The sequence below is a fragment of the Sus scrofa genome, chromosome 5, assembly GCF_054392235.1.
Source record: "Sus scrofa isolate SSC_HxYL_T2T_F1_AM1 chromosome 5, Sscrofa_HxYL_maternal_Yorkshire_Landrace_v2.0, whole genome shotgun sequence".
Classification (NCBI taxonomy): Eukaryota; Metazoa; Chordata; class Mammalia; order Artiodactyla; family Suidae; genus Sus; species Sus scrofa.
In genome coordinates this window covers 87,877,279-87,902,740 of record NC_139387.1, presented here as the reverse complement: position 1 = coordinate 87,902,740, position 25,462 = coordinate 87,877,279, and the positions used below count along the sequence as shown (strand labels likewise).

At 44.2% G+C, this 25,462-nt stretch overlaps 1 protein-coding gene across 8 annotated transcripts in view; it reads right to left on the bottom strand.

Moving 5' to 3' along the window:
• NT5DC3 (5'-nucleotidase domain containing 3) overlaps positions 1–25,462 on the bottom strand; it is a 71,622-nt gene that overhangs the window by 41,242 nt on the left and 4,918 nt on the right. For all 8 annotated transcript variants that reach the window (XR_014804174.1, XR_014804175.1, XR_014804176.1 and 5 more), the window contains exon 2: positions 4,088–4,272. Coding sequence is in view for 5 of the 8 variants with exons in the window: in XM_005664189.4 (XP_005664246.3) it covers positions 4,088–4,272 (185 nt within the window). In the remaining 3 variants the exon portion in view is untranslated. The remainder of the gene's footprint in view (positions 1–4,087; positions 4,273–25,462) is intronic.

Below are 25,462 nucleotides of genomic sequence, written 5' to 3'. Positions count from 1 at the left end.
TTATTTATTATCTTTTTGCCTTTTCTAGGGCCACGCCTGCGGCATATGGAGGTCCCAGGCTAGGGGGTCCAATCAGAGCTCTAGCTGCCAGCCTACACCAGAGCCACAGCAACACAGGATCCGAGCCACGTCTGCGACCTACACCACAGTTCACAGCAACACCAGATCCTTAACCCACTGAGCAAGGCCAGGGATCGAACCCGCCACCTCATGGTAGGATTCATTAACCACTCAGCCATGACGGGAACTCCTAAAGATTTTTTTTAACAAAAACTATCTTGAAGATGGCGGAACAGAAGGACTGGAGCTCAACTTCTCTCCTAAAAACAACAAAATTCACAACTAAAGACTGAGCCATCTCCACCCAAATGGACCGGAAACCCATACCCTACTCCAGAAGAAAAAGAGGCGGCCACATCCACAGGTAGGAGGGGTGATTTCGTGATATAAACAACCCCACACCTCCCAGGTGGGAAGCTCCACAGACTGAAAACTAACTGGTTCACAGAGACTCACCTACAGGAGTGAGAGTTCTGAGCCCCACATCAAACCCTCACATGCTGGGATCTGTCACTGAGAGAAAGAGCCCCTGGAGCATCTGGCATTGAAGGCCAGCGGGGCTTGTGCGCAGGAGCTCCACAGGACTGGGGGAAACGGAGACCCCATTCTTAAAAGGCGCACACACACTTTCACATACACTAGGTCCCAGGGCAGAGCGAGGTCTCCACAGGAACCTAGGTCAAACCTGACTGCAGTTCTTGGAGGACATCATGGGAAAACAGGGGTGAATGTGGCTTGTTGTGAGGGAAGGACATTGAAGGCAAAGCTCTCGGGAATATTCAGCAGCTGCCTTTCTCTGGAGGGGGCCATTTTGGGAAAATCTGGCCCCACCCTTCAGTCAACTGCTGAAAAGCCCCAGGGCAAACAACAATCCAGGTGGGATTACAGCCCTGCCCCTCAGTAAACAGGCTGCCTAAAGACCCCCCAGGCACACGGTTGCCTCTAATCCCATCCAGAGACTGAGCCCTGCCCACCAGAGGGATTAGAATCAGCTCCACCTACCAGTGGGCAGGCATCAGCCCCTCCCATCAGGAAGCCTACAGCAAGCCCCCCATACCGACTTCAGCCACAAGGGGGGCAGACACCAGAAGTAAGAGAGGCTACAACTCTATTTTCTGTAAAAAGGTCACCACACCAAAAACCTATAAAAATGAAAAGACAGAGAAGTATAACTCAGATGAGGGAGACAGGAAAAGCCCCAGAAAAACAGCTAAGCAATGAAGAGATTCTCAGCCTCCAGGAAAAAGACTTTAGACTGTTGATGCTGAAGATGATGTAAGACATTGGAAATAAACTGGAGGCAAAGATGGATAACTTACAGGAAACACTGACCAAAGAGATACAAGATATCAAACTTAAACAAGAAGAGATGCAAAATACAATAACTGAAATAAAAAACTCACTAGAAGCAGCTAACAGCAGAATACAGGAGGCAGAAGAACAAATAAGCGAGGTGGAGGACAGATTAGAAGAAATTACGGATGCAGAACAGAAAAGAGAAAAAAGACTGAAAAGAAATGAAGAGAGTCTCAGAAAACTCTGGGACAAGGTTAAATGCACCAACATCCGTATTATAGGGGTGCCAGAAGGACAAGAGAGAGAGAAGGGGACAGAAAAAATATTCCAAGAGATAATAGCCGAAAACTTCCCTAACATGGGAAAGGAACCACTCACTCAAATCCAGGAGGCACAACGAGTACCATATAAAACAAACCCAAGGAGGAACACACCAAGACACATATTAATCAAACTGACCAAAATTAAAGACAGAGAAAATCTTGAAAGCAGCTAGGGAAAAGAAACAAGCAACATACAAGGGAACCCCAATAAGGTTATTGGCATATTTTTCAGCAGAAACTCTGCAGTCCAGAAGGGAGTGGCATGATACACTTCACGTGATGAAAGGAAAAAACCTCCAACCAAGAATACTCTACCCAGTAAGGCTATCATTCAGATTTGAAGGAGAAATAAAAACCTTCTCAGATAAGCAAAAGCTGAGAGAATTCAGCAACACTAAACCAGCCTTACAACAAATACTAAAGGAACTTCTCTAGGCAGGAAAGAAAAGATCAGCAACAGGAAACAATTCCACAAATGACAAGGCTCACCAGTAAAGGTATATATACAGTAAAGATAAGAAATCATCCACGCACAATTATACCATCAAAATCAGAAATCATGAGAAGAGGTGGGTACAAATGCGGGACACCGGAGATGAACTTGCAATTAAGAGAACAACAACTTAAAACAATCTCATATACATATAGACTCTTACATCAAAATTTCAGAATAACTGCAAACCAAAAATCTACAACCGATACACAAACAAGGAATCTCTGGAGAAGAAATATATCTCATAGTAAATAAGTGCATAATCCACTATGAAGGGGGTCATTTGACATCATTCTTGGAATGCTGAAGTCTTACATCTGATTCTGATTTCCTCTCCATCAAAGAATTTATGATAATTATAATTAAACAATGTGACTGTACAATTAAATAATACAGTTCTACAATTGTATTATTAATAACCATTTCTCTCCATGATACAATGTAAAGTCTATAATGTCTTGTTTATCACATCACCTAGAATGGTGTAATGCCTTTATTGAAGAATCAATGAGATGGAACAAACTGTGAGGACATATTTATATAGTTACACTGTTTTTTAACCAATTTATGCATTTTATATTTTACTTATTTTCAGAGGGTGTATTATTTTTGTTATGCTTACCAGTTAAGTTATTCTTTTTACTATGCTATATAAAATATTTAACGGTATATAAGGCTTTCTTCTTTATAAATTTTAGTTGCATAATATAACAATTTAATATAATGCTAATTTTTAAAGAATAATTTTTTTTTTTTTTTTTGTCTTTTTGCTATTTCTTTGGGCCGCTCCCCCGGCATATGGAGGTTCCCAGACTAGGGGTCGAATCGGAGCTGTAGCCACCGGCCTACGCCAGAGCCACAGCAACGCGGGATCCGAGCCGCGTCTGCAACCTACACCACAGCTCATGGCAACGCCAGATCGTTAACCCACTGAGCAAGGGCAGGGACCGAACCCGCAACCTCATGGTTCCTAGTCGGATTCATTAACCACTGCGCCACGACGGGAACTCCTAATTTTTAAAGAAAAATTTAAATGTAATAGATAAAACTAAGTAGTAAAGATGAAAGCCATAAAATTGGGATAAAGTATAGAATAAATTTCCTATTTGTCTCAGCATATTTTCCATTCCATTTCTCCAGTGGGAGTCACTTAATCTTTCTTAAGATCCATGTTATAATAATCTGTGTGAATATAATTGTGTGTAAATGTATGTATTTTATTCTGTAAAAAAATAAAAATAATAAAAAAAATTAAAAAAAAAAAAAAACTATCTTCTGGGTACAAAGCTTCAGTTAGGAAAGCGGAATAAGTTCTGGAGATCTACTACACAGCACAGAACCCACAGCTAACAATACTGTACCACCGTATGCTTAAAATTTGCTGCGTGGGTAAATCTTACATTAAGCACTCTCACCCCCCACCCCGTCCCAACACGCACAGATAACAGGAACGATAATCGAAGGGGAAGGAGGAAACTCTGGGAGGTGACAGATAGTTCATGACCTTGATGGTGGTGATGGTTTCATATACTTATCCTGAAACTCATCAAGTTACACCAAATATATACTGCTTTTCCAGCTTTTTCCGTATCAATCATGCCTCAATAAAGTAGTCTTTTTTTTTTTTTTTTTTTTTTCCGGCCTCGCACTCAGCACAAGAAGTTCCCAGGCCAGGGATCAAACCTGTGCCACAGCAGCAGTGACAACACCAGATCCTTAACCTGCTGAGCTACCAGGGAACTCCAAGTGGTTTAAAAAAACAAAAATCTTCCAGATACAGTCACTGGAACAGAACCAAATCTACTCATTCATTCAGCAACAATTTACGAAATAACACGTACTATACCAGCTCAGGGCTGGTCTCCAAATGCTGACGGGGAAGGGGAGGATGAAGGCCAGGTCCCCAGGCCCTTACCCGGTGTTCGTTGATGAGAAGGTCTCGAGCAGCATTAAATATCAGTGTGTGGAGGTGCTTAGAATAAAATACCAAGGTGTAATCATAATCAAAGCCATAGATTTCAATGTCTGACAGGCTCATCTCATTGTTGGAGAAGATCGCATCTGGATTCAACAAGTTGCTCATAATCGAAGGAACCAATTCTAGAAGTAAAGGGAAAAAAATACATTTTACCGCATGACAAACAAAGCTTGATATGATGTCTAAACAAAATGAGTGAACCAAAGTGCGGGAATGATCAACTTTAGCTTGAAAACAGTACGCTGAGCGAAAGATGCCAGTTATAACGGACCCCCGAGTACATGATTACGTTTATATGAAATGCCCAGAACAGCCAAGTCCATTAAGACGGAAAGGAGAGTGGCGGCGGCCTAGAACTGGGGGGTGAGGAAAAACGGAGTGACTGCTAATGGACACAGACTGTCTTTGGGGGGGGGATGGAAATGTCCTCAAATGGACTGTGGGGATGGCTGAAGAGCTGTTCTGATTACACTAAAAACCAAATGGGAAGCTTTAAGCTGTAAATTGTACAATATATATATATACAATGTCCTGATAAAACTGCTATAAAAATACATTTGCTTTGAGATGACGAAAGGATTTGTTTTGTTTTAAAAAAAAAATACACGCCAGTTAGATTTTAGAGGCGAGAGAAACATGTAGATAATTAAATTTAAATACCACCCATTGTGATATCACCCAGAAAAAAAAAAAAAGTTAACGTTTTATGAATTTGCTGCCAATACTGTTCAATGTAATATCTTCTACGAGTTGACCTGACACATGTATATAGCTTTGTATTCCACTCTAAATTTAATATTCTATCAAAATATGTTCTCCTAAATGACTTTCTAAGAATACAACTTTAAAAAATTACGTAAGATTCTGGTATCCTGTGCCAAATCAACCTATTATTCTATGCTACATATTTAGTTTTTTTTCTGTTAAAAACAAAAAAACAGGAGTTCCCGTTGTGGTGCAGCAGAAACAAATCCAACTAGGAACCATGAGGCTGCGGATTCGATCCCTGGCCTCCTTCAGTGGGTTAAGGATCTGGCGTTGCTGTGGCTGTGGTGTAGGCCAGCAGCTGTAGCTCCAATTCAACTCCTAGCCCAGGAACTTCTCTCTATGCCACAGGTGTGGCCCTAAAAAAAAATTTAATTTAATTTTAAAAAAGTAAAGCAAAAGAAGATAGGAGACTGTCCAAGACATTGCGAGAGTGAAATAAATCATCACTATGATGTCATCTGTCAGCTTCCTCACTACTCTGCCCCAAGTATGACATCATCTTCAGCAAGGTATCTAAAAGAAGTCTGAGGACACCAACTTTGCAGCCATTTTTTTAGCTTTCATGGAACACAGATGAGAATTCATACCCTTCTATTTTCTACCCATAGCGGAAAAAGCAGAAAACTGACAAAAGAAATTTCAGATGAGATGAGTGCAAAGAGCTAGGAAGCGTCTCTCCAGAGCCTAGTAATGACGAAGAAATTGATCACACAGGTGCAATCTCAGACCATGGATCTTCAGTCACCATATCGCAGATGACATTTGGAATCAGAGACTGCACAATATATTTCTGAAGACAAAATGGAAAACATGACATTCTCATCCAGTCATTTCACAGGGAGTCATTCAATACATAGAACCTCATCATGCGACATTCTGTGACAAGAACACAGGCTGTCCCATTTTGCTTAAAGGTATGTGACGGCATTCTTTCACCTTTTATGATGTTTGGGGCGCCAAAATTTACCTGCAGCAGCTCATCAGTAGACAAATGCTGAAAGCAGGTAACTTCCTGGAGATCGGTACAAAACCACCAACACAGGCACACAAAAAGTGAAGTGTCCACATCTTACTACTACACCTGAACTGTCTGTACTGTACTACACTTTCCAGCACTAAGGACCATCTCCTGGCTCCATCATGAGAGCAAATATTTATAAGCACTTACCATGCACTACGTGCTCAGAAGTACTTTATATCACCTCATAAACACACCCTCATAAGGCAAATAGTCTATTACCCCACTTTATATATGAGGACACTAGAGGCACACAGAAATTATATAATTTGCTAAAGTTCACACAACCACTAACCAGCAGAGCAGGGATTTGAACTCAGGAAGCCCAGCTTCAGAGCTGGACACTCAAAAGCAATCTTAATGCACTTCCCCAGGATTATGGGACCCGACAGGCATGTGAGAAGGGTGCACTGATTTTCTAAATAAGACAGAATCAACCCTTCTTCTTTGTGATACTTTCCGCAGAATCTACAGTGCTGCCTCCTCCCCCTCTGCTCACTTCTTTCTCACATTACCCACTTCTATGGGGCCATGTGAAATACTCAAAAATACCACTTTCACCAGGTAACAACTCCAGGGGATCATACCAGCCACAACGACATATTCTGAGCATTTCAGAAGGTTCCTTGAATCCTTCTGAGAACCTAACAGAAGCCATAGAATCTTCTCCCAAAAAACCACAAATACGAACTTTGTGGAAAACGTCAGGGAGCTTGACCCCCAAAGCCTATTCATGGCCAGGGTAAGATGCCATGTTACACTAACAGAAAACCAAGCCTTGATGTCCCCACACCAAATGTCCAGGCCAAAGAAGGCAATGAATGAATGAATGAATGAATGCATTTCTCTCCCACTGACAACCTAGATATGACCAAGTCTATTGAAAATCCAAAAGTCAAGATTCACCAACAATTCCTTTTCTTCATTGGTTTCTTTTGTCAAAATCAATTAGACAATAACCCTGGCCCTATTTTTTTTTTCAAGTAAGATCCATCTGAGGATAGGAAAGACAGAACATTCAAAGAAACCTGAAAGGAGTTCCCATTGTGGCTCAGTGGTAATGAACCCAACTAGTATCCAGAAGAACCTGGGTTCAATCCCTGGCCTCACTCAGTGGGTTAAGGATCCTGCATTGCCATGAGCTGCAATGTGGGTCACAGATGTGACTCAGACCTGGCATTGCTGTGGCTGTGGTGTAGGCCAGCAGCTGCAGCTCTGACTCAGTCCCTAGCCTGGGAACTTCCATATGCTGCAGGTGCAGTCCTAAAAAAGACAAAAAAAAAAAAAAAAAAAAAAAAATTAAAGATTAAAAATAGAGAAACTTGAAGGCAGATAGGGAGAAGCCCGTAGTCCTAAGCTCTCCAGCATCTAACACCAAAGACCATCATGGCTTTAACATCAATGGACCACTGCAGGTGATATCATTTTCCGAACATGACCACATGCCATTGTCCATACAAAGTGAAGCCGGATCGCTTACAGACTGACCAAAAGCTCTTCTTTCACAAATGACCTTTCCAAGGGAAGTTCTCACAGCCTGGTGACATTACAAGTTTCTATTTAGAAAAGGGTGCTGGCAATAAGTCCATCTCCCTTTCTGCTACCTGAGAAGAAGCAAAGCCCTCAAGGAAACAGGACTCCGCTAGAACATGGTGCTAACAGTCGCTGCGTCCCCAGAAGCTGCCCAGGAACGACCCCCCCCCCGCCCCCGGAGGGAAAGCCCAAGGCGTGTCAGTCACATGAACATCATCGCCGGAAAGCCTGGGTGTTCACTTTGTCATCACTCGAAATAAACACGAGGAACATCAGCAGCTTAAAAGCATCTTAACACCCCATGCAACCACTTCAAAATAGGGCTGAGAATAACTGCAAGTCACTACAAAGCAAAATAAAAGAATGCCAACCACTCCGAAAGACAGCAACCGTCTGTCTAAACTGTGGACTCCGAAGTGTAAACAGAAGGGCCCTTGACTAGTCAGTTATGTCCTTTCCCAAAGCAGAGAGGAGAGTGGGTAAGAATTTAGACAGCGAATTCCTTTTGTGCCTGATGGATGATGACAGCAAGACTATACAACGAGGACAAAGAAGTGGAGAGACGGCTCTGCTGCTGGGAGGCGCACCTTTCCCGAGACAGGGTGGCAGACTGGGCACTGCTGCACAGGCACCAGCTTCTGGTTCTCCCCCGGCTCCTCCCTCAGAGGGCTGGGAAATTCGGGGGCCCACCCAAAGAATAATCTGTGGGCCTTCTGGGGTCCTGTGTTTGTTTTAGTGCAGCACAAATATGCATAACCGAAAATTTACCATCTTGACCATTCAAAGGGTACAGTGGAGAGGGTATGACGGCCATTCACATCACTGTGCAACGATCCCACATCCATCTCCAGAACTCTATTCATCTTGCAAAACTGAGACTCGGTACCCATTAAACACTCCCCCCCCAACCCTCCTCCCCCAGCTCCCCGCAACCACCATTCTCCGTTCTGTCTCTATGAATCTGACTCCTCTCGGTGTCTCATATAAGGGGAATCGCATAGCATTTGTCTTTTGTGACTGGTTTATTTTATTTAGCATAATGTCATCAAGGTTCATCCTAGTCAGGGCATGTGCCTAAATTTCTTTCCTTTTAAGGCTAAATTGCATCCCGTTGCATGTATCTCACATTTTGTTTATCCATTTACCTGTGATGACACCTGGACACCTGGGAGGGACAACCCTGCCTTTGCCTCTCATGCCCCCCAGTCCTGCTCTGGTCAATAGATGGTGGGCAGAAGTGACAAGGTGCCACAAAATGGAGAAGCCTGGAAGGCGAAGCCACCACAGGGAGGGCAACTGCCCTGGAGAGTTGCCTGAGGCCCCAGGAGACCTTGCAGGAGTGAGAAATAAACTGTGTTATAGCTGCCTATACTAAGCCACTGAGGTTTTTGGTGTCACTTGTCACTGCAACATGACCTAGCCTAACCTGACTGATACACCCTCTATTTCTCCAGTATGCTGAACGGCTTTGAGAAACCTCCACCACAAAAACCATTCACACTTTATAGTCTTGGAGAGGTTCATTCCTGCTTCTTGGAAGAGAGCACTTAATCCAGACCTGACCACAGAGAACCCCTGAATTCCCTCACCAACACGGATTCTTGTGGGGGCAGGCACGGAACACCCCCTGGCCAATCATCCTCACTTGTCCCCTGAAGCCACAGCCACCCAGTGAGTCCAACCAAGGAAACTGCTGGATTAATAAGGGCAGTTCAAGAGACATTCATTTCTTCCAAGCATGGACTCTGAGGACATAAATCTGGAGATATGAGGGACCACTTCTATGAGCTTCAAAAAGAGGCCAATGGGGAGGGGGTGGAGAACAAGGTGGGGAGACAGAGGCCACTCTATGCCATCACTTGAACTTGGGTCAGGTCAAGCTTGAAGCTGGTACTACTGCTGGATTTTCAACTACACAAGCCCAGAAAAATCTTTTAAATTTTTTATCTAAATTAAACCAATATGACTCAGGTGTTTTTATTTTTATTGCTTGCACCTGAAGGACTCCTAGCTAAAAGTTCATTTCAAAGATATTCAGCCACTTAGTATTCTCACTTTCAACTTTTAATGTGGCATTAAAGGCAGTCTCCACTTCGAGTTTAATCCATCTTGCCAATCTTAAACTCATATGCCCTATTTTCAACAAGATGGGCGATCTACTACTCTAAGTTGTGCAGAATATACTGTAGTTGAATACTGGCGAATAATATTTGCCTGGAATCGTCTATCTCTTTGTCTGACTAAATAAATACTGCTTAGCTACATGGAAAGAATATCAATTAAGATTTTCCTTCACATGTAAGGATAACCTGACCCCCTTGCTGTACAGTGGGAAAATTAAAAAAAAAAAAAAAAAAGATTTTCCTTCATACTATGCTGCAAAAAAACACCATGAGAATCAAAAAGTTAAGGTTTTTTTTAATACTAAACAGGGGGGAGAACTATATAGATTACTATTTAATCTGGGAATAGAATACAACTTTCTGGATGTAACAGCAAGAGAATAAATCACAAAAAGAAAATACCAACAGATACGCAATGTAAAAATTTTACATATCTGTGTATCAAAAAAAAATCACAAATTTTTTTTGGGGGGGGAGGATTATACCAGACAAAATTAAAAGATAAACAGTAAAAGACTAATATCCTTAATGTTTAAAAAAAGCCATACAAATATAATAAACAAAAAGGGCTATATCTCACAAGAAAGGAAATTAAATGGCTAATAAACGTAAACATTCAATCATTCCAACTTTTTTTTTTTTTTTTTTGGCCTCGCCCATGGCATGCAGCAGTTTTTGGGCCAGGGGTCAAGCCCATGCTACAGCAGTGACCCAAGCCACTGTAGTGACAATACCAGATCCTTCACCCACTGCACCACAAGGGAACTCCTCCAGTTTGGGTTTTTTTTTTTTTCTTTTTAAGGCTGCACCTGTGGCACACAGAAGTTTCCAGGTGAGGGGTTTAATCAGAAAAGCAGCTGCTGGCTACGGCAACATCAACACAACTTGGGATCCAAGCCACATTCGTGACCTACACCAAGGTACGCAGCAATGCCGGATCCTTAACCCACATCCTCATGGACACTGTGTTGGGTTTTTAACTTGCAGAGCCCCAAGGGGAACTCCATAATTTGCTTTTTGAAAAATAACTGAGGAGTTCCTGTTGTGGCTCAGTGGGTTAAGAACCCAACAGAGTATCCATAAGGATGCAGGTTTGATCCCTGGCCTTGCACAGTGGGTCGGGGATCTGGCTTTGCTGTGGCCAGAACTTAGCCCAGGAACTTCCATATGCCACAGGTGCAGCCCTAAAAAAGAAAAAGCAAATTAAAACGACTAGACAGTTAAGAGGAACTCTCTCTGAAAGGTAGGATTACAAATGGTTTTACTGTCTTTATTTCAGTTACATTTTTTTCTATAATAAGCATGTGTTCCTTGGCTAAGAAACAACAGGACGATGCCATTTTTCTCAGGTGAGATTGCAATAGTGTTTCTGCTGCTCCTGTTGTTATTTGTATGTGGTGTTTTCTGGGGGTTAGGGGTTCTACCCTTTCTATTTTTAATGACAGAACACAGAATTGGTGCTGGGACCTGGCAGCCTCACTTCTTGCCACTTAAGAGTTTAAATCAGTTCAAGCTTTCTGGAAAGCTGGTTGGCAATAAGTACCAAGCATCTTTTAAAAATATTCATCCCCTTTGACCCAGTAATTCTCCTTCTAGGAACGTATGCTAAGGAATATTCAGAGATGGGGATAAAGATTTATATACAAAGATTTCACTGCCCTGTGTGACCTGGAAATGGGCACCTGCCACTGCCTCCACGTGAATCAAACCACACGCCGCTGCCGCTGCCAACGGGCGACACCTCCTGGGTGGAGATCAGGACGGAGGCACTCTGTGCTCTGGGAAAACTGGCAGAACAGGTCTTCAGATAGGTATTTCCAGATTTTATGAACTCAATTCTTGCCTCTCCTCATATCTAGAAAAACATTAAAACCCTTCAAGGTCTGCTCCTCGTGCCTGGCAGTAACCCTCGGGAGACCCAAGGCACTTCTGTGAAAATGCGCGGGCGGCGTGCCCTCCCCCTTCACCTTTACCGCATACAAACAAAACAAAAGATGTCACAGCAGCGAGGGCAGCCACCTCCGGGGTGAGCCAGAGCCCTAAGAGAACTCCGGCAGGAAACGAATACCTGCCACCAAGCAGCCATCGGACGACAGCCACTCCCAACAGCGAGCCCAGAGGAAGCCCTGGCTGTGAAACACGGACGCGGGTCTGCAGAGCTGAGGTGCACATCGAAGCAAAGATTTCAGCGAGCCCAGACCCTTGCACCTTCCCAGAGACGTGCTGCATCCCTTAACTGGAGATACCTGGTGTTCTGCAATCTTCCATCCCTGCGACCTGCCCTCCAAGGCAAATCCATCCTGACCTCCCCAGCCTCCTCTGAGCCGGTTTCTCAGGAGGCTGCCTCTAGAGCTTAAGCCCTCATTTTGCCCCAAATAAAACGTAACTCTCAACTTTTGCACTGTGTGTTTTTTTTTTCAGTCGAAGCCAACAAGTGATCTTAAAAAACAAAACCTGGAGGAAAACATGCTCCATTCGGAGGCCCAAACATACACACCTCAGACGTCTGAACCCAGGAACCACCAAACATGCTCACAAATATTCAAAGAGAAAAGCTGAAATGCACTTGAAATCTTTGCAGTTCAACTTTGCGGTAAGACAAAAAAACGCAATCCCAAGAGACATCAAGATGAAATTTACCACAAAACAAAACAAAACAAAAAAAGAAGAAAAGGAGTTCCTGTCGTGGCTCAGAAGTTAGTGAACCTAACTAGCATCCATGAAGACACGGGTTCAATCCCTGGCCTCCCTCAGTGGGTTGGGGATCCAGCATTGCCATGAGCTGTAGCGTAGGTCGAAGATGCAGCTAAGATCCCACATTGCTGCGGCTGTGGCCAGCAGCTGTAGCTCTGATTCAACCCCTAGCCTGGGAACCTCAATATGCCGTGGGTGCCACCCTAAAAGGCAAAAAGACCAAAAAAAAAAAGAGGGGACATTTTTCTTTAATTAATTAGGATTCTTCTCTTTGGTATATGCCCTAGAATTCAAGCTGTTCCCCTGGGTGGGGGGGGGGACAATATAAAGACATATAGTCCCTGAAGAAGACAAGGAAGAGGAGATAAACAGGAAAAGGGAAAGAACCTCTTTTCCCAGAGAATTTTGGAGCTTCCAAACACAGAAGAAAAGCTTCCATTTCCCATCTGTCCTCAGCTCTCTATATCCTTGACTTCCACATCCACAAATTCAACCAACTGCAGGTGGAAAATATTCACACAGAAAAAACATTTCCAGAAAGTTCCAAAAAGCAAAACTTGAAGTGTCGCATATCAGCAACTACTTATATAGTATTCACACTGTATTTAACAACTATTTACACAGCATTTGCAGTATATTTACAACTATTTACCTAGCATTTACATTTATTCAGTATTATAAGTAATTGAGAGATGGTTTAAAGTATATAGGAAGATGTGCTTCTAGATTTCTCTATGCAAATACTACACCATTTTACATAAGGGACTCAAGCATCCGTGAGATTTTGGTTCCTTGGGGTCCCGGAGCCAATCCCCTGGGGGTGGAGGGATGCCTGTACTGACACAAAGCTTTCTTTGAATCTTCCCAACAGTCAATGGACCAGCACGTTATCCTAGTAGCGAATAATTATGTGCATCTGGGATGTGCCAGGCACCCCACGAAGCAACACGCATGGACCCCCCCCCTTAACATGAGACACTAGTTACCATCCCCACTTTCCAGGAGGAAAACAAAGATGAGACAAGATTACCAGTTTAGGGTCATATTTCTTTGCTTGCAACATGTTTTTTCCATCAACAAAATAGCAGATTTTATATTTATTTTCCCTAATTTGACCAAATCTTTATTCATAAATATTCATGAATTAGTTCATATTTACTTAAGATGGCTTTTTTGGGGGGGGGGGCATTTGCAACATGTAGAAAGTTCTCAGGCCAGGCCAGGGATTGAAACCATGCCACAGCAGTGACCCAAGCTGCTGCAGTGACCATGCAGGATCTTTAACCCAGTGTTATAAGAGAACTCCCAAAGTCTCTTTTTCAAGTTCATATATAGACTGAAAACAACAAGGTTTCATTTTTTTTTTAAGTATACATATAAACTAAAAAACATTGAAAAAAAGTATAAGGACTTCTTGTTTCTTTTCTTTTTTTTTTGATAGTGGCTTGATGTTGAATCTCAGTTCCCATACCAAGGATCAAATCCAGGCCACAGGGGTGAAAGCACCAAATCCTGACCACTAGACCACCAGGGAACTCTTCGACTTCTTGTTTCTAAATGAAGCAGTATTTAACATCTGTGCACCATTTCCACAAGTTAACTCAAGGTTCCATATCCAAATGCTAAACTCTTAAACTTCTTAGCTGTAATAGCCAATTAACAAGAAAAAGACACCACTTCCACCACAGGTGATTTTTTCCTAGCAAATCTGACACCACAACCTCCTTCTGTCAAGTGAGACTTGGACAAAGGCCAGTTAGTTCTGTTACTGAGAATTTCATTCTCTGAAAAATGTGAATTTGTTCTGGTGCAACTGATACATGAGGGAACAATGTGTTCATAACACAAGTTTCACAGCTATCTTTAGAATATTGTTTTATGTCAACAAATGTTATTTGATATGGTTGTGTCCACTAATTTCCTTTCTGCTGATGATTAGTTACAGTCAGGAAAATAAAATTGAGTGTGACTTGGGAATCAGAAAATTCATAAGAACATGCTACGATTAGACCTTAGAGGGTTTTGTTTGTTTGTTTGGGGGTTTCTGCTTTCTAGGGCCGCATCCGTGGCATATGGAGGTTCCCAGGCTAGGGGTCTAATCGGAGCTATAGCCTCCAGCCTACCCCACAGCCACAGCAACGGGGGATCTGAGCCACGTCTGCGACCTACATACACCACAGCTCATGGCAACGCCAGATCCTTAACCCACTGAGTGAGGCTAGGGGTCGAACCCTCAACCTCATAGCTCTTAGTCGGATTTGTTTCCGTTGTGCCACGATGGGGAACTCCTAGAGATTTAAAAGCAACTCTTTTTAGCCTCAAACTGTTTTCTCCAGTAGTTGTTAATCACTTTTGCTTCTGCAACAGCCGGATAAAAGACGCCAAGATGAAAGCCGAACATCTATGAGGTTACCTGCCCAGCACACCCCAACCCTTCCATCAGAAACGGCCCTTCCCCATCCACCTCTAAACACACACATTCTGGGCTCTTCCCAGACACTGCCCCACTCCTCCGGCCACAAGTGTTCAGAGGGGACACTTGCCTTGTGCTGGGCCGCTTCTAGGATCCCACCTGCAGCGTGGGGGACTGCCTCAAGTCAGGCTAAAGCAGAGTCCTTCCTCCATCTCTTGCCTTTACCATCTCGCTCTACTGGGCTACCCACGATACGTAATAAGCTGCACACACTGGAGAGTCTGGACATCCCTACACACTTACGAAGCCTCATCAAAATACAGAGGATGATCGTCTGGGACATCCCCAAACATTTCTCTCACACCTCCCTGAATCCCAGCCCTGCCTCCATCCCACCGTCCCTGCCCATCCCCAGGCAACTGCTGTTCTTTTGGTCAGATCTGTTTGCATTTTCTAGAATTTTATATAAGAGGGATCATATAGCATGTAATATGTTTGTAAAATGGTTTTCCAGCTACTAAGCCCTCAGGAATTGTCTCAATAAGCACTTACCGCACAAGCCACTATGTGACAGACGCTGTACCGGGCACTGTGCAGGGATCATAAAAACAAGAAATAGTGACGCACAGGCTCCGTAGGGAGCAACATCACAGGCAGTGGGGGAGACCAAGAAATGTCACCCTGACCGGTGGAGACACGGGAACTTAACCCAGGACACACGGGAACTTAACTCAGGACTGAGCGTGCCTGGGGGAGGGAGGAAGCAATTCAGAAGTCTTTTTATTGCATCTATTCATCTAAAAAGCAGCTTTCATTTTTCTGTGACTTTAGATATTTTGCACCATACCCAGGGGAAAGCAATCCAAGACAAACGGAATTAGTCATCGGAATAATTAATAATACATATGACATTTATACTACTCCTACCAGAAGTTAAAATTATATCTTATTACTTTGCAATACTATCTGTAATTCTGACCGCTCCATAGAAATCCATCCTGCTTCCTAAAGTTCCAAACATAAAATTATCTGCAACTGCCCTTGAAATAAAATTATATACAGCAACGGTTTAATGACAACCTAATCTTCAGTCATTTAATAAAAAAACAAACAATTGCTCAAAAGAAAAGTGCATTTGTTTCAAGGGAGAATCTCAGAGAATTTAGTCACATCAAAAGACCAGGAGCTCCCACTGTGGCACAATGGGATTGGTGGGGTCTTGGGAGTGCAGAGATGCAGGTATGGCATCTCAAACCTGCACCTCAGTGGGTTAAAAATCCGGCATTGCCACAGCTGCGGCTTAGGTCACGACTGCGGCTTGGATTGACCCTGGCCTGGGAACTCCATATGCCCCAAGTTGGCCAAAAAAAAAAAAACAAAAAAAAAAAAAATCAAATACTTGGCAAACCCTCAGGAACTTTTCATCAAAGATTAGAGGAAACAGAAAAGGGTAAGTATCCGTGCCTTCCATATGCCACGGACTGGGCACTTCTCATTCGTTATCTCAACGAACACCATGTGAGCTCCGTGAGAAAAACACTGCTAGCCCCAATTTGCAGATGAAAAAATAAGGCTGAAACGTTAAGCAACTGATCCAAGGTTGCACAGGTGACAATAAAATCAAAGTCAAAGTCCTGGCAGAGTACTTAGCACACAGTAGGTGCTTCATAAATGTCCATCCCTTCTCCTTTACTTATCTATTCAATGAATATTCTTCCTAGATTAGCACCGTCTGGGGAGCCCCACACACATACTCTGAGATGAAAACTCTTTTTTACAATAATAACAAAGTGTGGTAAACAGAATAACGGATCTCAAAGACATCCACATCTGAACCCCTGGAAGCTGTGATAGGTCCCCTACATGGCAGGGGGATTAAGGTTGCAGATGGAAGTAGGGCTATTTATCAGGTAACTTGTAAAATAAAGAGCACCCAGGAGTTCCCATCATGGCTCAGCGGCCGGTGAACCCAACTAGTATCCATGAGGCTTCGGGTTCGATCCCTGGCCTCGCTCAGTGGATTAAGGATCTGGTGTTGCCATGAGCTGTGGTGTGGGTTGCAGACGCGGCTCGGATCCCGTGTTGCTGTGGCTGTGGTGTAGGCCGGCAGCTGTAGCTTCAATTTGATCCCTAGCCTGAGAACCTCCATATGCCGTGGGTTCCGCCCTAAAAAAGCCAAAAAAGAAAGAAAGAAAGAAAAGGAGCATCCAGTATTATCCACTTGGGGCCAGGGTCCAAAGTGGAAGTGGAAGGCAGAAGTCGCCGTGTCAGGTTGATGCGAAGTGAGCAAGACCGACCGGCCATTGCTGACTTTGAAACAAGAAGGAACCATAAACCAAAGAAAGTGGAAAGCCTCTAGAAACTGGAAAAGGCCAGGAAACCTTCTCCACTGGAGCTTCCAGAAAGGCACACAGTCCTGGCAACACCTTGATTTTAGCCCAGTGAGCCCCATCTCAGACTGCTGACCTCCGGAACTACAAGATAATAACTCTGTGTTCTTTTAAGTCACTGAATGCGTGGTACTTCCTGACAGGAGTGAGGAGAATTTCATAAGGAGATTATCTGCCTCTTTTACTCTTGTTCTCTCACCGACATACAGTGGAGCTTTCCAGAGGCTACATAAGGTCTGATACCGCAACATATGAATAGAGAATCAGATCTGAGCATCCAGCTGTCCTCTATCAGCCCAGACATTACATATTTTTGTAAAAATGTGGAACCATGGAGTTTCTGTTGTGGCTCAGCGGTAATGAACCCAACCAGGATCCCTGAAGACATGGGTTCCATCCCTGGCCCCGCTCAGTGGGCTGGGGATCTGGCGTTGCCATGAACTGTGGTGTAGGTCGAAGACGCAGCTAAGATCCCACATGGCTTCGGCTGTGGTGTAGGCCGGTAGCTGTAGCTCCGATTCAACCCCTAGCCTGGGAACTGGGGAACCCCTAAAAAAATAAAATAAAATGTGAAACCATGACATTCTTCTGGTTTGTTTTTGGAAAAGTCACTTTTCATTAAAAAAAAAAAATGTCATTTACGTTAACAGTTTAAAGATTTATTGCTGTTCTTTTTCTCTTTCTTTTTAGGGCCAAACCTGCAGTATATGGAAGTTCCCAGGCTAGGGGTCGAATGAGAGCTGCAGCTGCAGGTCTACACCACAGCAACAGCAACACTGGATCCTTAACCCACTGATTGAGGCCAGGGATCAAACCCACCTCCTCACAGAGACCTTCGGTCCTGAACTCACTGAATTACAAAAGGAACTCCTGCTGTTTTTTTAATCAATAAATGCATATTTTTAAAATCTCTCTTGTGGAGCAATGGGTTAAGGATCTGGCACTGTCAATTCAGTGGCTCACATCACTGTTGTGGCGTGGGTTTGATCCCCAGCCCAGGAACTTCCATGTGCTATGGGTGTGGCAAAACAAACAAAAACTTCTCAGCTTTGATTTCTAATAGAGTCAGTACTATCAGTGTAACCTACATAAACAAAAACTTTGGTACCTTGTTAATTTTAAGTGTGTAAAAGACTTCTGAGAGCAAGAAGTTTGAAAATTGCTACCCAAGCTATTCCTGTTTGTTCTCTATCATAGCTAAAGTAACCGGCACATAAATCGTGCTCAAAAACTACTTGTCAAGGAGTTCCCTGGTGGCTTAGTGGCTAAGGACCTGGCATTGTCACTGCTGTGATTCAGCTTCCATCCCCGGCCGGGAACTTCCGAGTGCCATGGGCAAGGCCAAAACAAACAAAAAAACACAACTTATTAAGAAATGGATATGCAAATAACATTCTGATATTCTGACATCAATTATGTTTTTCAAGCAGATTTTCCTGCTCCAAAGAGAGAAGAAACATCCCAATTCACTTGGAAAGTTTATATATCATTATCTTACTAAGTTCACTCAGTACAAAACAGTTCCACGAATTCCAGCACACTGAGAAAGGTGAGTTTCTCAAAGTTAAGGTCCAACTCACTCGAGGACAAACATTTCCTACAGAACCCAGCCTGATCATCAGCTAGCCTCCCTCTGCTCCAACCCAACGACATAACATGAAGTATCTAACTTTAAAAAAAAGATGAAAACAGAAACTATCATTTTCTTCTAAGCACTTGCTAATGCATGACAGGCACACAAAGAAGCACTGGGGGGTGGAGGGGTAGTTCTCTTGTGGCGCAGCAGGTTAAGGACCCGGCATTGTCACTGCAGCATTTTGGGTCACTGCTATGACACAGGTTCAATCCCTTGCCCTGGAACTTCTACATGCCTCAGGCAAGTCCGGAAGGAAGGAGGAAGTGGGCAGAAATAGTAAGCTTCCTCAACTGGCTAAATGCATTTTTTTCAACATTTTTCACATTTGAAAATTTATAAGGAAGTTTATGAAAAGCATTTTTGTTTTCATTCTTCCTTCCTCTAAAACACGTCTTGTCAATATAGGAATCCCTATGTTAACCCAGCACTGAACTCCTGAGGTGTCTGACAGAAGTAAGGATGCTGACCCTGGAGGAGCCTCCCTCCGCTGTGAACCAGGACCCAGTATCAACGAGGGACATCAACAACCCAGAGGGAATGTGAAGGTGAGCTTCTAAAATAATGACGTCGGAGGGGAGGGCTGTGATGACACACCGCGGCCATCTTCGTATGTGAGCTGCCACCATATGGGAGGGGAACTGGAACTACACACTCGCCGTGACTCAGGCCACCCAAAATAAGAATTGGCAGCCTTGTGATCACATGGCAAACACCGGCAGATGCCAGGTGGCCACTAGCAAGGGCTCTGGAAAAGGGAGAGCAGAGGACTGGACTCCACGACCTCGAGCAGCCCCTCTGGGTCTCTCCTATTTTAGAAACTCCTTTCCTACCTGAAAATGTGAAAATTACTATATGGCATGTTTCTCCCTTAAGTTCTTTGCTATTTTTTTCCTGTGGCCATGGGATCATCAATATCACACACCTAAACAAAAGCTCATTCTCTAATGAATGCGTCATGCTATTTTTCTAAGATGCACAAAAAGGTATAAAAATAATACAAACACCACCCACTCCCCACCACACAGCTTAGAAACTCCACCTCTTGTCTTTTTTTTTTTTTCTTTTTCTTTCTTTTTTTTTTTTTTTGCTATTTCTTGGGCCGCTCCCGCGGCATATGGAGTTTCCCAGGCTAGGGGTCTAATCGGAGCTGTAGCTGCCAGCCTATGCCAGAGCCACAGCAACGCGGGATCCGAGCCGCGTCTGCAACCTACACCACAGCTCACGGCAACGCCGGATCGTTAACCCACTGAGCAGGGGCAGGGACCGAACCCGCAACCTCAAGGTTCCTAGTCGGATTCGTTAACCACTGCGCCACAACGGGAACTCCGAAACTCCACCTCTTAACAATGCTTGATCCCTCACCTGCATTCTCCTGACAAGGAGGGAGCCAGCACCCCAGTCTGGGTGTTTATCATTCCGCCCACATTTCTGTGGACTCTGACCACACATATGCGTGTCTCTTCAAGCGATCTAGAGAATCACTTATGTGTTTTCAAATCTTTTATAACTGGTACATGTCTCCAACTCGCTCAGTATTGTTTGTGAGACTCATTCATGTTGGTATAGAAGCATCGCTTCGGGAGTTCAGCGGTAACGAACCCAACTAGTATCCATGAGGACCCAGTTCAAGTGGGTTGCCTTGCTCAATGGGTTAAGGATTCAGCGTTGCCGTGAGCTGTGGTATAGGTTGAAGATGTGGCTCAGATCCTGTGTTGCTGTGGCCGTGGCATAGACCAGGCAGCTGTAGCTCTGATTCAACCCCTAACCTGGGAACTTCCATGTGCCGCAAGGGCTGCCCTAAAAAGCAAAAAAAAGGATCCCCAAGTCACGAAATCTGGGAATGGATTAGATGCTCTCTACAATCTCTTCCAGTTCTATCTTCCCTCCCTTCAAAGATTATTATTTACATGTCAACTGCTAAATTCCATAATATTTAGAACAAAAAAATGAAGTAAAAATCTAGTTATAAAAAAAAGCAGCAGCAGCATAGTTTTAGTTCAGGAATCAACATACACTGTCTATGAGGGACCAGTTAGTAAATATTACGGGCTGTGCAGGCCACACAGTCTGCTGTACCTGCTCAACCATGGCATCACAGCACACAAGGAGCCAAAAAAAAGGATACAGAATTCCTTGGTAGCTCAGGAGGTTAAAGATCCGGCGTTGCCAATGCCGTGGCTCAGGTCACTGCGATGGCACCAATTCAATCCCTGGCCCAGGAACTTCCACAAATGGCTGGCATGGCCAAAAAAAAAAAAAAAAAAAAGCTAAAAGAAAATATGGAAACAAATGGGTGCGAAAGGGTGTGGCTGTGTTGCAATAAAACCTAACATAAGAAAACAAGAGGCTAGGTTTGGTCCATGACCTTTAATTCGCACCTCTTCCCATGGTAAACATTATGTCCTTTCAGTGCCACTTCAGCAATCGTCTGATCTTCTACTCGCTGGTTTTCCTTGGCCAGCATTTGCCCAAGATGTCTCCTCCCATTTTATTAACTTCAACCTCCTCTACGTCTTTGTTTGGGGCACTTCTCTTATAAACAGCATCTAGCTAGGCTGGGTTTCTTACATCTGAGCTGATGCTCTTTTCATCTGAGTTTGTCACAATCACTGATTTGGAATGACTTCCGCCGTCACCTTTTATGATATTTCCTGCTTTTTCCCAGTTTCTTTTACTTCCTCCCCTGCTTTCTTTGGGACTGACTTCTGTTGGTAATATGTGGTTAGATTTACGCACAGGGTTACCAATTTCTCTGATCTCCCTTTCAGCCTTTCAGCCTGAGCTGAAGGTCTACTCATCCAGGAAGTGCTGGCATTGGCTTCTATGGGGAATCCCAGAACACTCCCAGCCTGGGACCCCTTTTGGTTAGTTTCTCATCTTGAGATTGCACAAACACACCACACGAACAGAATAAATTCAAAGCCAAACCCATGTGAGGACTAGCCTATGAGCATAAGGTCATGAGGAAACCTCTGCAACACCGCCAGCCACAGGGGAAAACGTCCAGAGCAGAGATCAAGAGCGACAAACTTCCCTACTGTCTGCAGGGAAGGCAGCCCTTTGTGGGTCCCTGATTTACAGGATCGTCTAGGAGAGAGAAAGGGAGGGAGGGAGAGAGAGGTGGGAGAGAGGGAGGAGGAGAAGGAGGGAGAGAGAAAGGGGGGGGAGAGAGACAGAGGCGGGGCGGGGGGGGAACGCAGAGCCAATCAAACCCAACAAATGCTCCCTAGAACCTAACACCGTCAGGGCTGCTCACCAGTTTTCAGTCTCAGTTCCTGTGATTTCACTCCAGCTTCTCAGAGCTCAGCTATACATGCAAATGATGTTCTTATTTTTCATCCGCATGTATCCTGTACAAAAATGTTTTGAGGCTATCTCTCTAGTCTACCAAACTGCAAATAGCCAAAATCCAAAAGAACTTTAAGATGCAGAGCACGTCTGTGTTTCCCCATGCTTTCAAAAGCTCAGTTAAGGACTGGTTTCCAAATTAGGCGTGTAAGAATACAGATTCCTAGGCCCTGACTCCATGCCTTATGGAGCAGAATCTCCAGGGCTAGGGCCTAGAAATCTTTTTTTTTTTTTTTTTTTGTCTTTTTGTCTTTTTGTCTTTTCTAGGGCCGCTCCTGCGGCATATGGAGGTTCCCAGGCTAGGGGTCAAATCGGAGCTGTAGCCGCCAGTCTACACCAGAGCCACAACAACTTGGGATCCAAGCCTCATCTGCGACTTACACCACAGCTCACGGCAACGCCGGATCCTTAACCCACTGAGCAAGGCCAGGGATCGAACCCGCAACCTCATGGTTCCCAGTCGGATTCATTAACCACTGCACCATGACGGGAACTCCTAGAAATCTTCATTTTTAAACAAGCTCCCAGGCAATTCTGATGTGATGAGTTTGAGACCTACTGAAAAAAAAAAAAAAATTAATTCTACTTACCTTCAAAATCTGGCAACCAATTATCTTTTCATCTCTCTCTCTTTTTTTTATTTTTAACTTTTTGTTTAGGGCTGCATCTGTGGCATGTGGAAGTTCCCAGGCTAGGGGTTGAATCGGAGCTACAGCTGCCAGCCTACACAGCCACACCAACGTGGGATCAGAGCCTCGTTTGTGACCTACACTGCAGCTCACAGCAATGCCAGATCCTTAATCCACTAAGCGAGGCCAGGGATGGAACCCGCATCCTCATGGATGCTAGTCAAATTGGTTAACACTGCACCAGCATGGGAACTGCATCATCTCCTTTTATATTCCAATCTCCCTTCACTTCCTGTTTATGCTACCCAGTACACCCTAGTGAAAGAGGGAAAAATTCTAGACTTCAACCCCTCACTACCTACTGGTAGGGTAGTCACCCTACTACCTCCGCGACAGTTTCAGAAAAACTAAACCGTGTCATGCCCCAAACATGTCATTTTCCCAGGCCAACTTCTAGATGGCATGTGCACATTTTACTCTCGAAAACAGTCCCCCTGCTGAGTTGTACCTCCATACGCATCCCATCCCAGGTCAGCCCTTCACACTCTCTTAAAGGCTAACACAGGAGATAAGTGGGCACCGGGTTCACTGGATGCGCCAGATGCTTTAGAAACCCCCTGGAATTACACACAAAATCGTTCGTGTCTGTGCGCGCATGAGTTTGTGTTATGTGTAATAGGGCAAATGTGTAGATTCTTCTAAAAACAATACATAGCTGGAGTTCCCGTCGTGGCGCAGTGGTTATCGAATCCGACTGGGAACCATGAGGTTGCGGGTTTGGTCCCTGCCCTTGCTCAGTGGGTTAACGATCCGGCATTGCCGTGAGCTGTGGTGTAGGTTGCAGACGCGGCTCGGATCCCGCGTTGCTGTGGCTCTGGCGTAGGCCGGTGGCTACAGCTCTGATTTGACCCCTAGCCTGGGAACCTCCATATGCCGCGGGAGCGGCCCAAGAAATAGCAACAACAACAACAACAAAAAGACAAAAAAAGAAAAACAAAAAACAATACATAGCTTTCTCCAGATTCTCAAAGGGTCCCTGTTGTTCTACCTCGTAGAAAAGGCGTATTTCTGATTACACGATTAAGGATTCGGGCATCATTAACATCTTGTTGTACATATTATTAGAACGTCCTGAAGTTTTCTTTAGAACCTCTACTTTGAAATAATTACCTCAAAAAAGGGGCTCCCTGGTCAAATTTACTTGGAAGGAACTATGTACTTCCATCCCCCTGTTGGAGCGTCAAGTATTTTAAAGGTTCTGATAAGTTTATCTGTAAAGCAGCTTCTTAGAACACATCGTCCACATTTCTTCTGCTTCTTTTTTTTTTCTTCATTTATGGCTGCATCCTCAGTATATGGAAGTTCCCGGGCCAGGGTTTGAATCCGAGCCACAGCTGCAACCTACGCTACAGCAGCAGCAGCAAAACCAGATCTGGGGATCAGCACACTGCACGGGGCTGGGGATTAAACCCACACCTCCGAAGCGACCGAGTCACTGCAGTCGAGTTTTTAACTCACTGTGCCATAGCGTGGACTCCTCTATTTTCCGCATTTCTTTAACCATCTCTCTCAGAAGGTGGTGGAACACAGTCTGAGAAACACTGGTCAGATTTTAAATCATCTTATAGGTATCTCCTTAACCTTGAGGGAAGGGCTTGCATTTTATGCTTATTCTATGCATGCTAAGCTTACCTTATTATGCTACACACAGTCCTCACTAAATAGCAATTTTGAATAAATCCTTAACATTCTGTAAAGGCTTCTCCTCACACTTTACACTAATCCCCATACTTCTTTCCACAATTTAATACATTTCACAGCCCCAGCCAAGGAGCCAAACGTTCTAAAAAGACCAGGCTCTGAGATGACCTCTGAAGGGGAGAAAAATCCACCAGGCTATCCAAATGGATCCGAATGGTTGGCTGGAGCAACTCCTCTTGAAAGAACAGGATGGGTCGCAGATGTGGCTCTGATTCAGTGTTGCAGTGTCTGTGGTGTAGATCCCAGCTGCAGCTCCAGTTCAAACCTAGGAACTTCCAAATGCTGCATGTGCAGCTGTATAAAGAAAAAAAAAAAAGAACTTAAGAGAGAGAGAACAGGAATGAGCCTTTCGTATGTAACAGGAGAGGATAATTACCCGACGAGCACACAGTGACGGCCAGGGATTAAGGTCAAAGAAGATGCACAGGACATAGAACCTAACAGAAAATAGCCACGCCAATGTATCCATCCCTTTAAATTAGAATCCCACAATGATTTCTTAGACTTCTACCGTTTTATGACCAGCTGTCTTGGCACTACTGACATCTGGAGCTGGACTATTCTTGGCTGGGGGGGGCAACATACTGTACACGGCAGCAGCCCTGGCCTCTACTCACCAGAGACGGGAACCTCCCTTTCCCCAAGTCAAATCCATCAAAAAGGGTCTCTGAATATTGCCAGGATACATGAATATTACACAGCCAGAAATATTACACAGCCAGAAATCTCAAGTTAAAAAAAAAGGAGAAAATTCCATGTGCAGAACATTCTACAAAGAATGCGACCTGTACTCCTCAAAACTATCAAGGTTGGAGTTCCTGTCGTGGCGCAGTGGTTAACAAATCCGACTAGGAACCATGAGGTTGCGGGTTCGGTCCCTGCCCTTGCTCAGTGGGTTAACGATCCGGCATTGCCGTGAGCTGCGGTGTAGGTTGCAGACGCGGCTCGGATCCCATGTTGCTGTGGCTCTGGCGTAGGCCGGTGGCTACAGCTCCGATT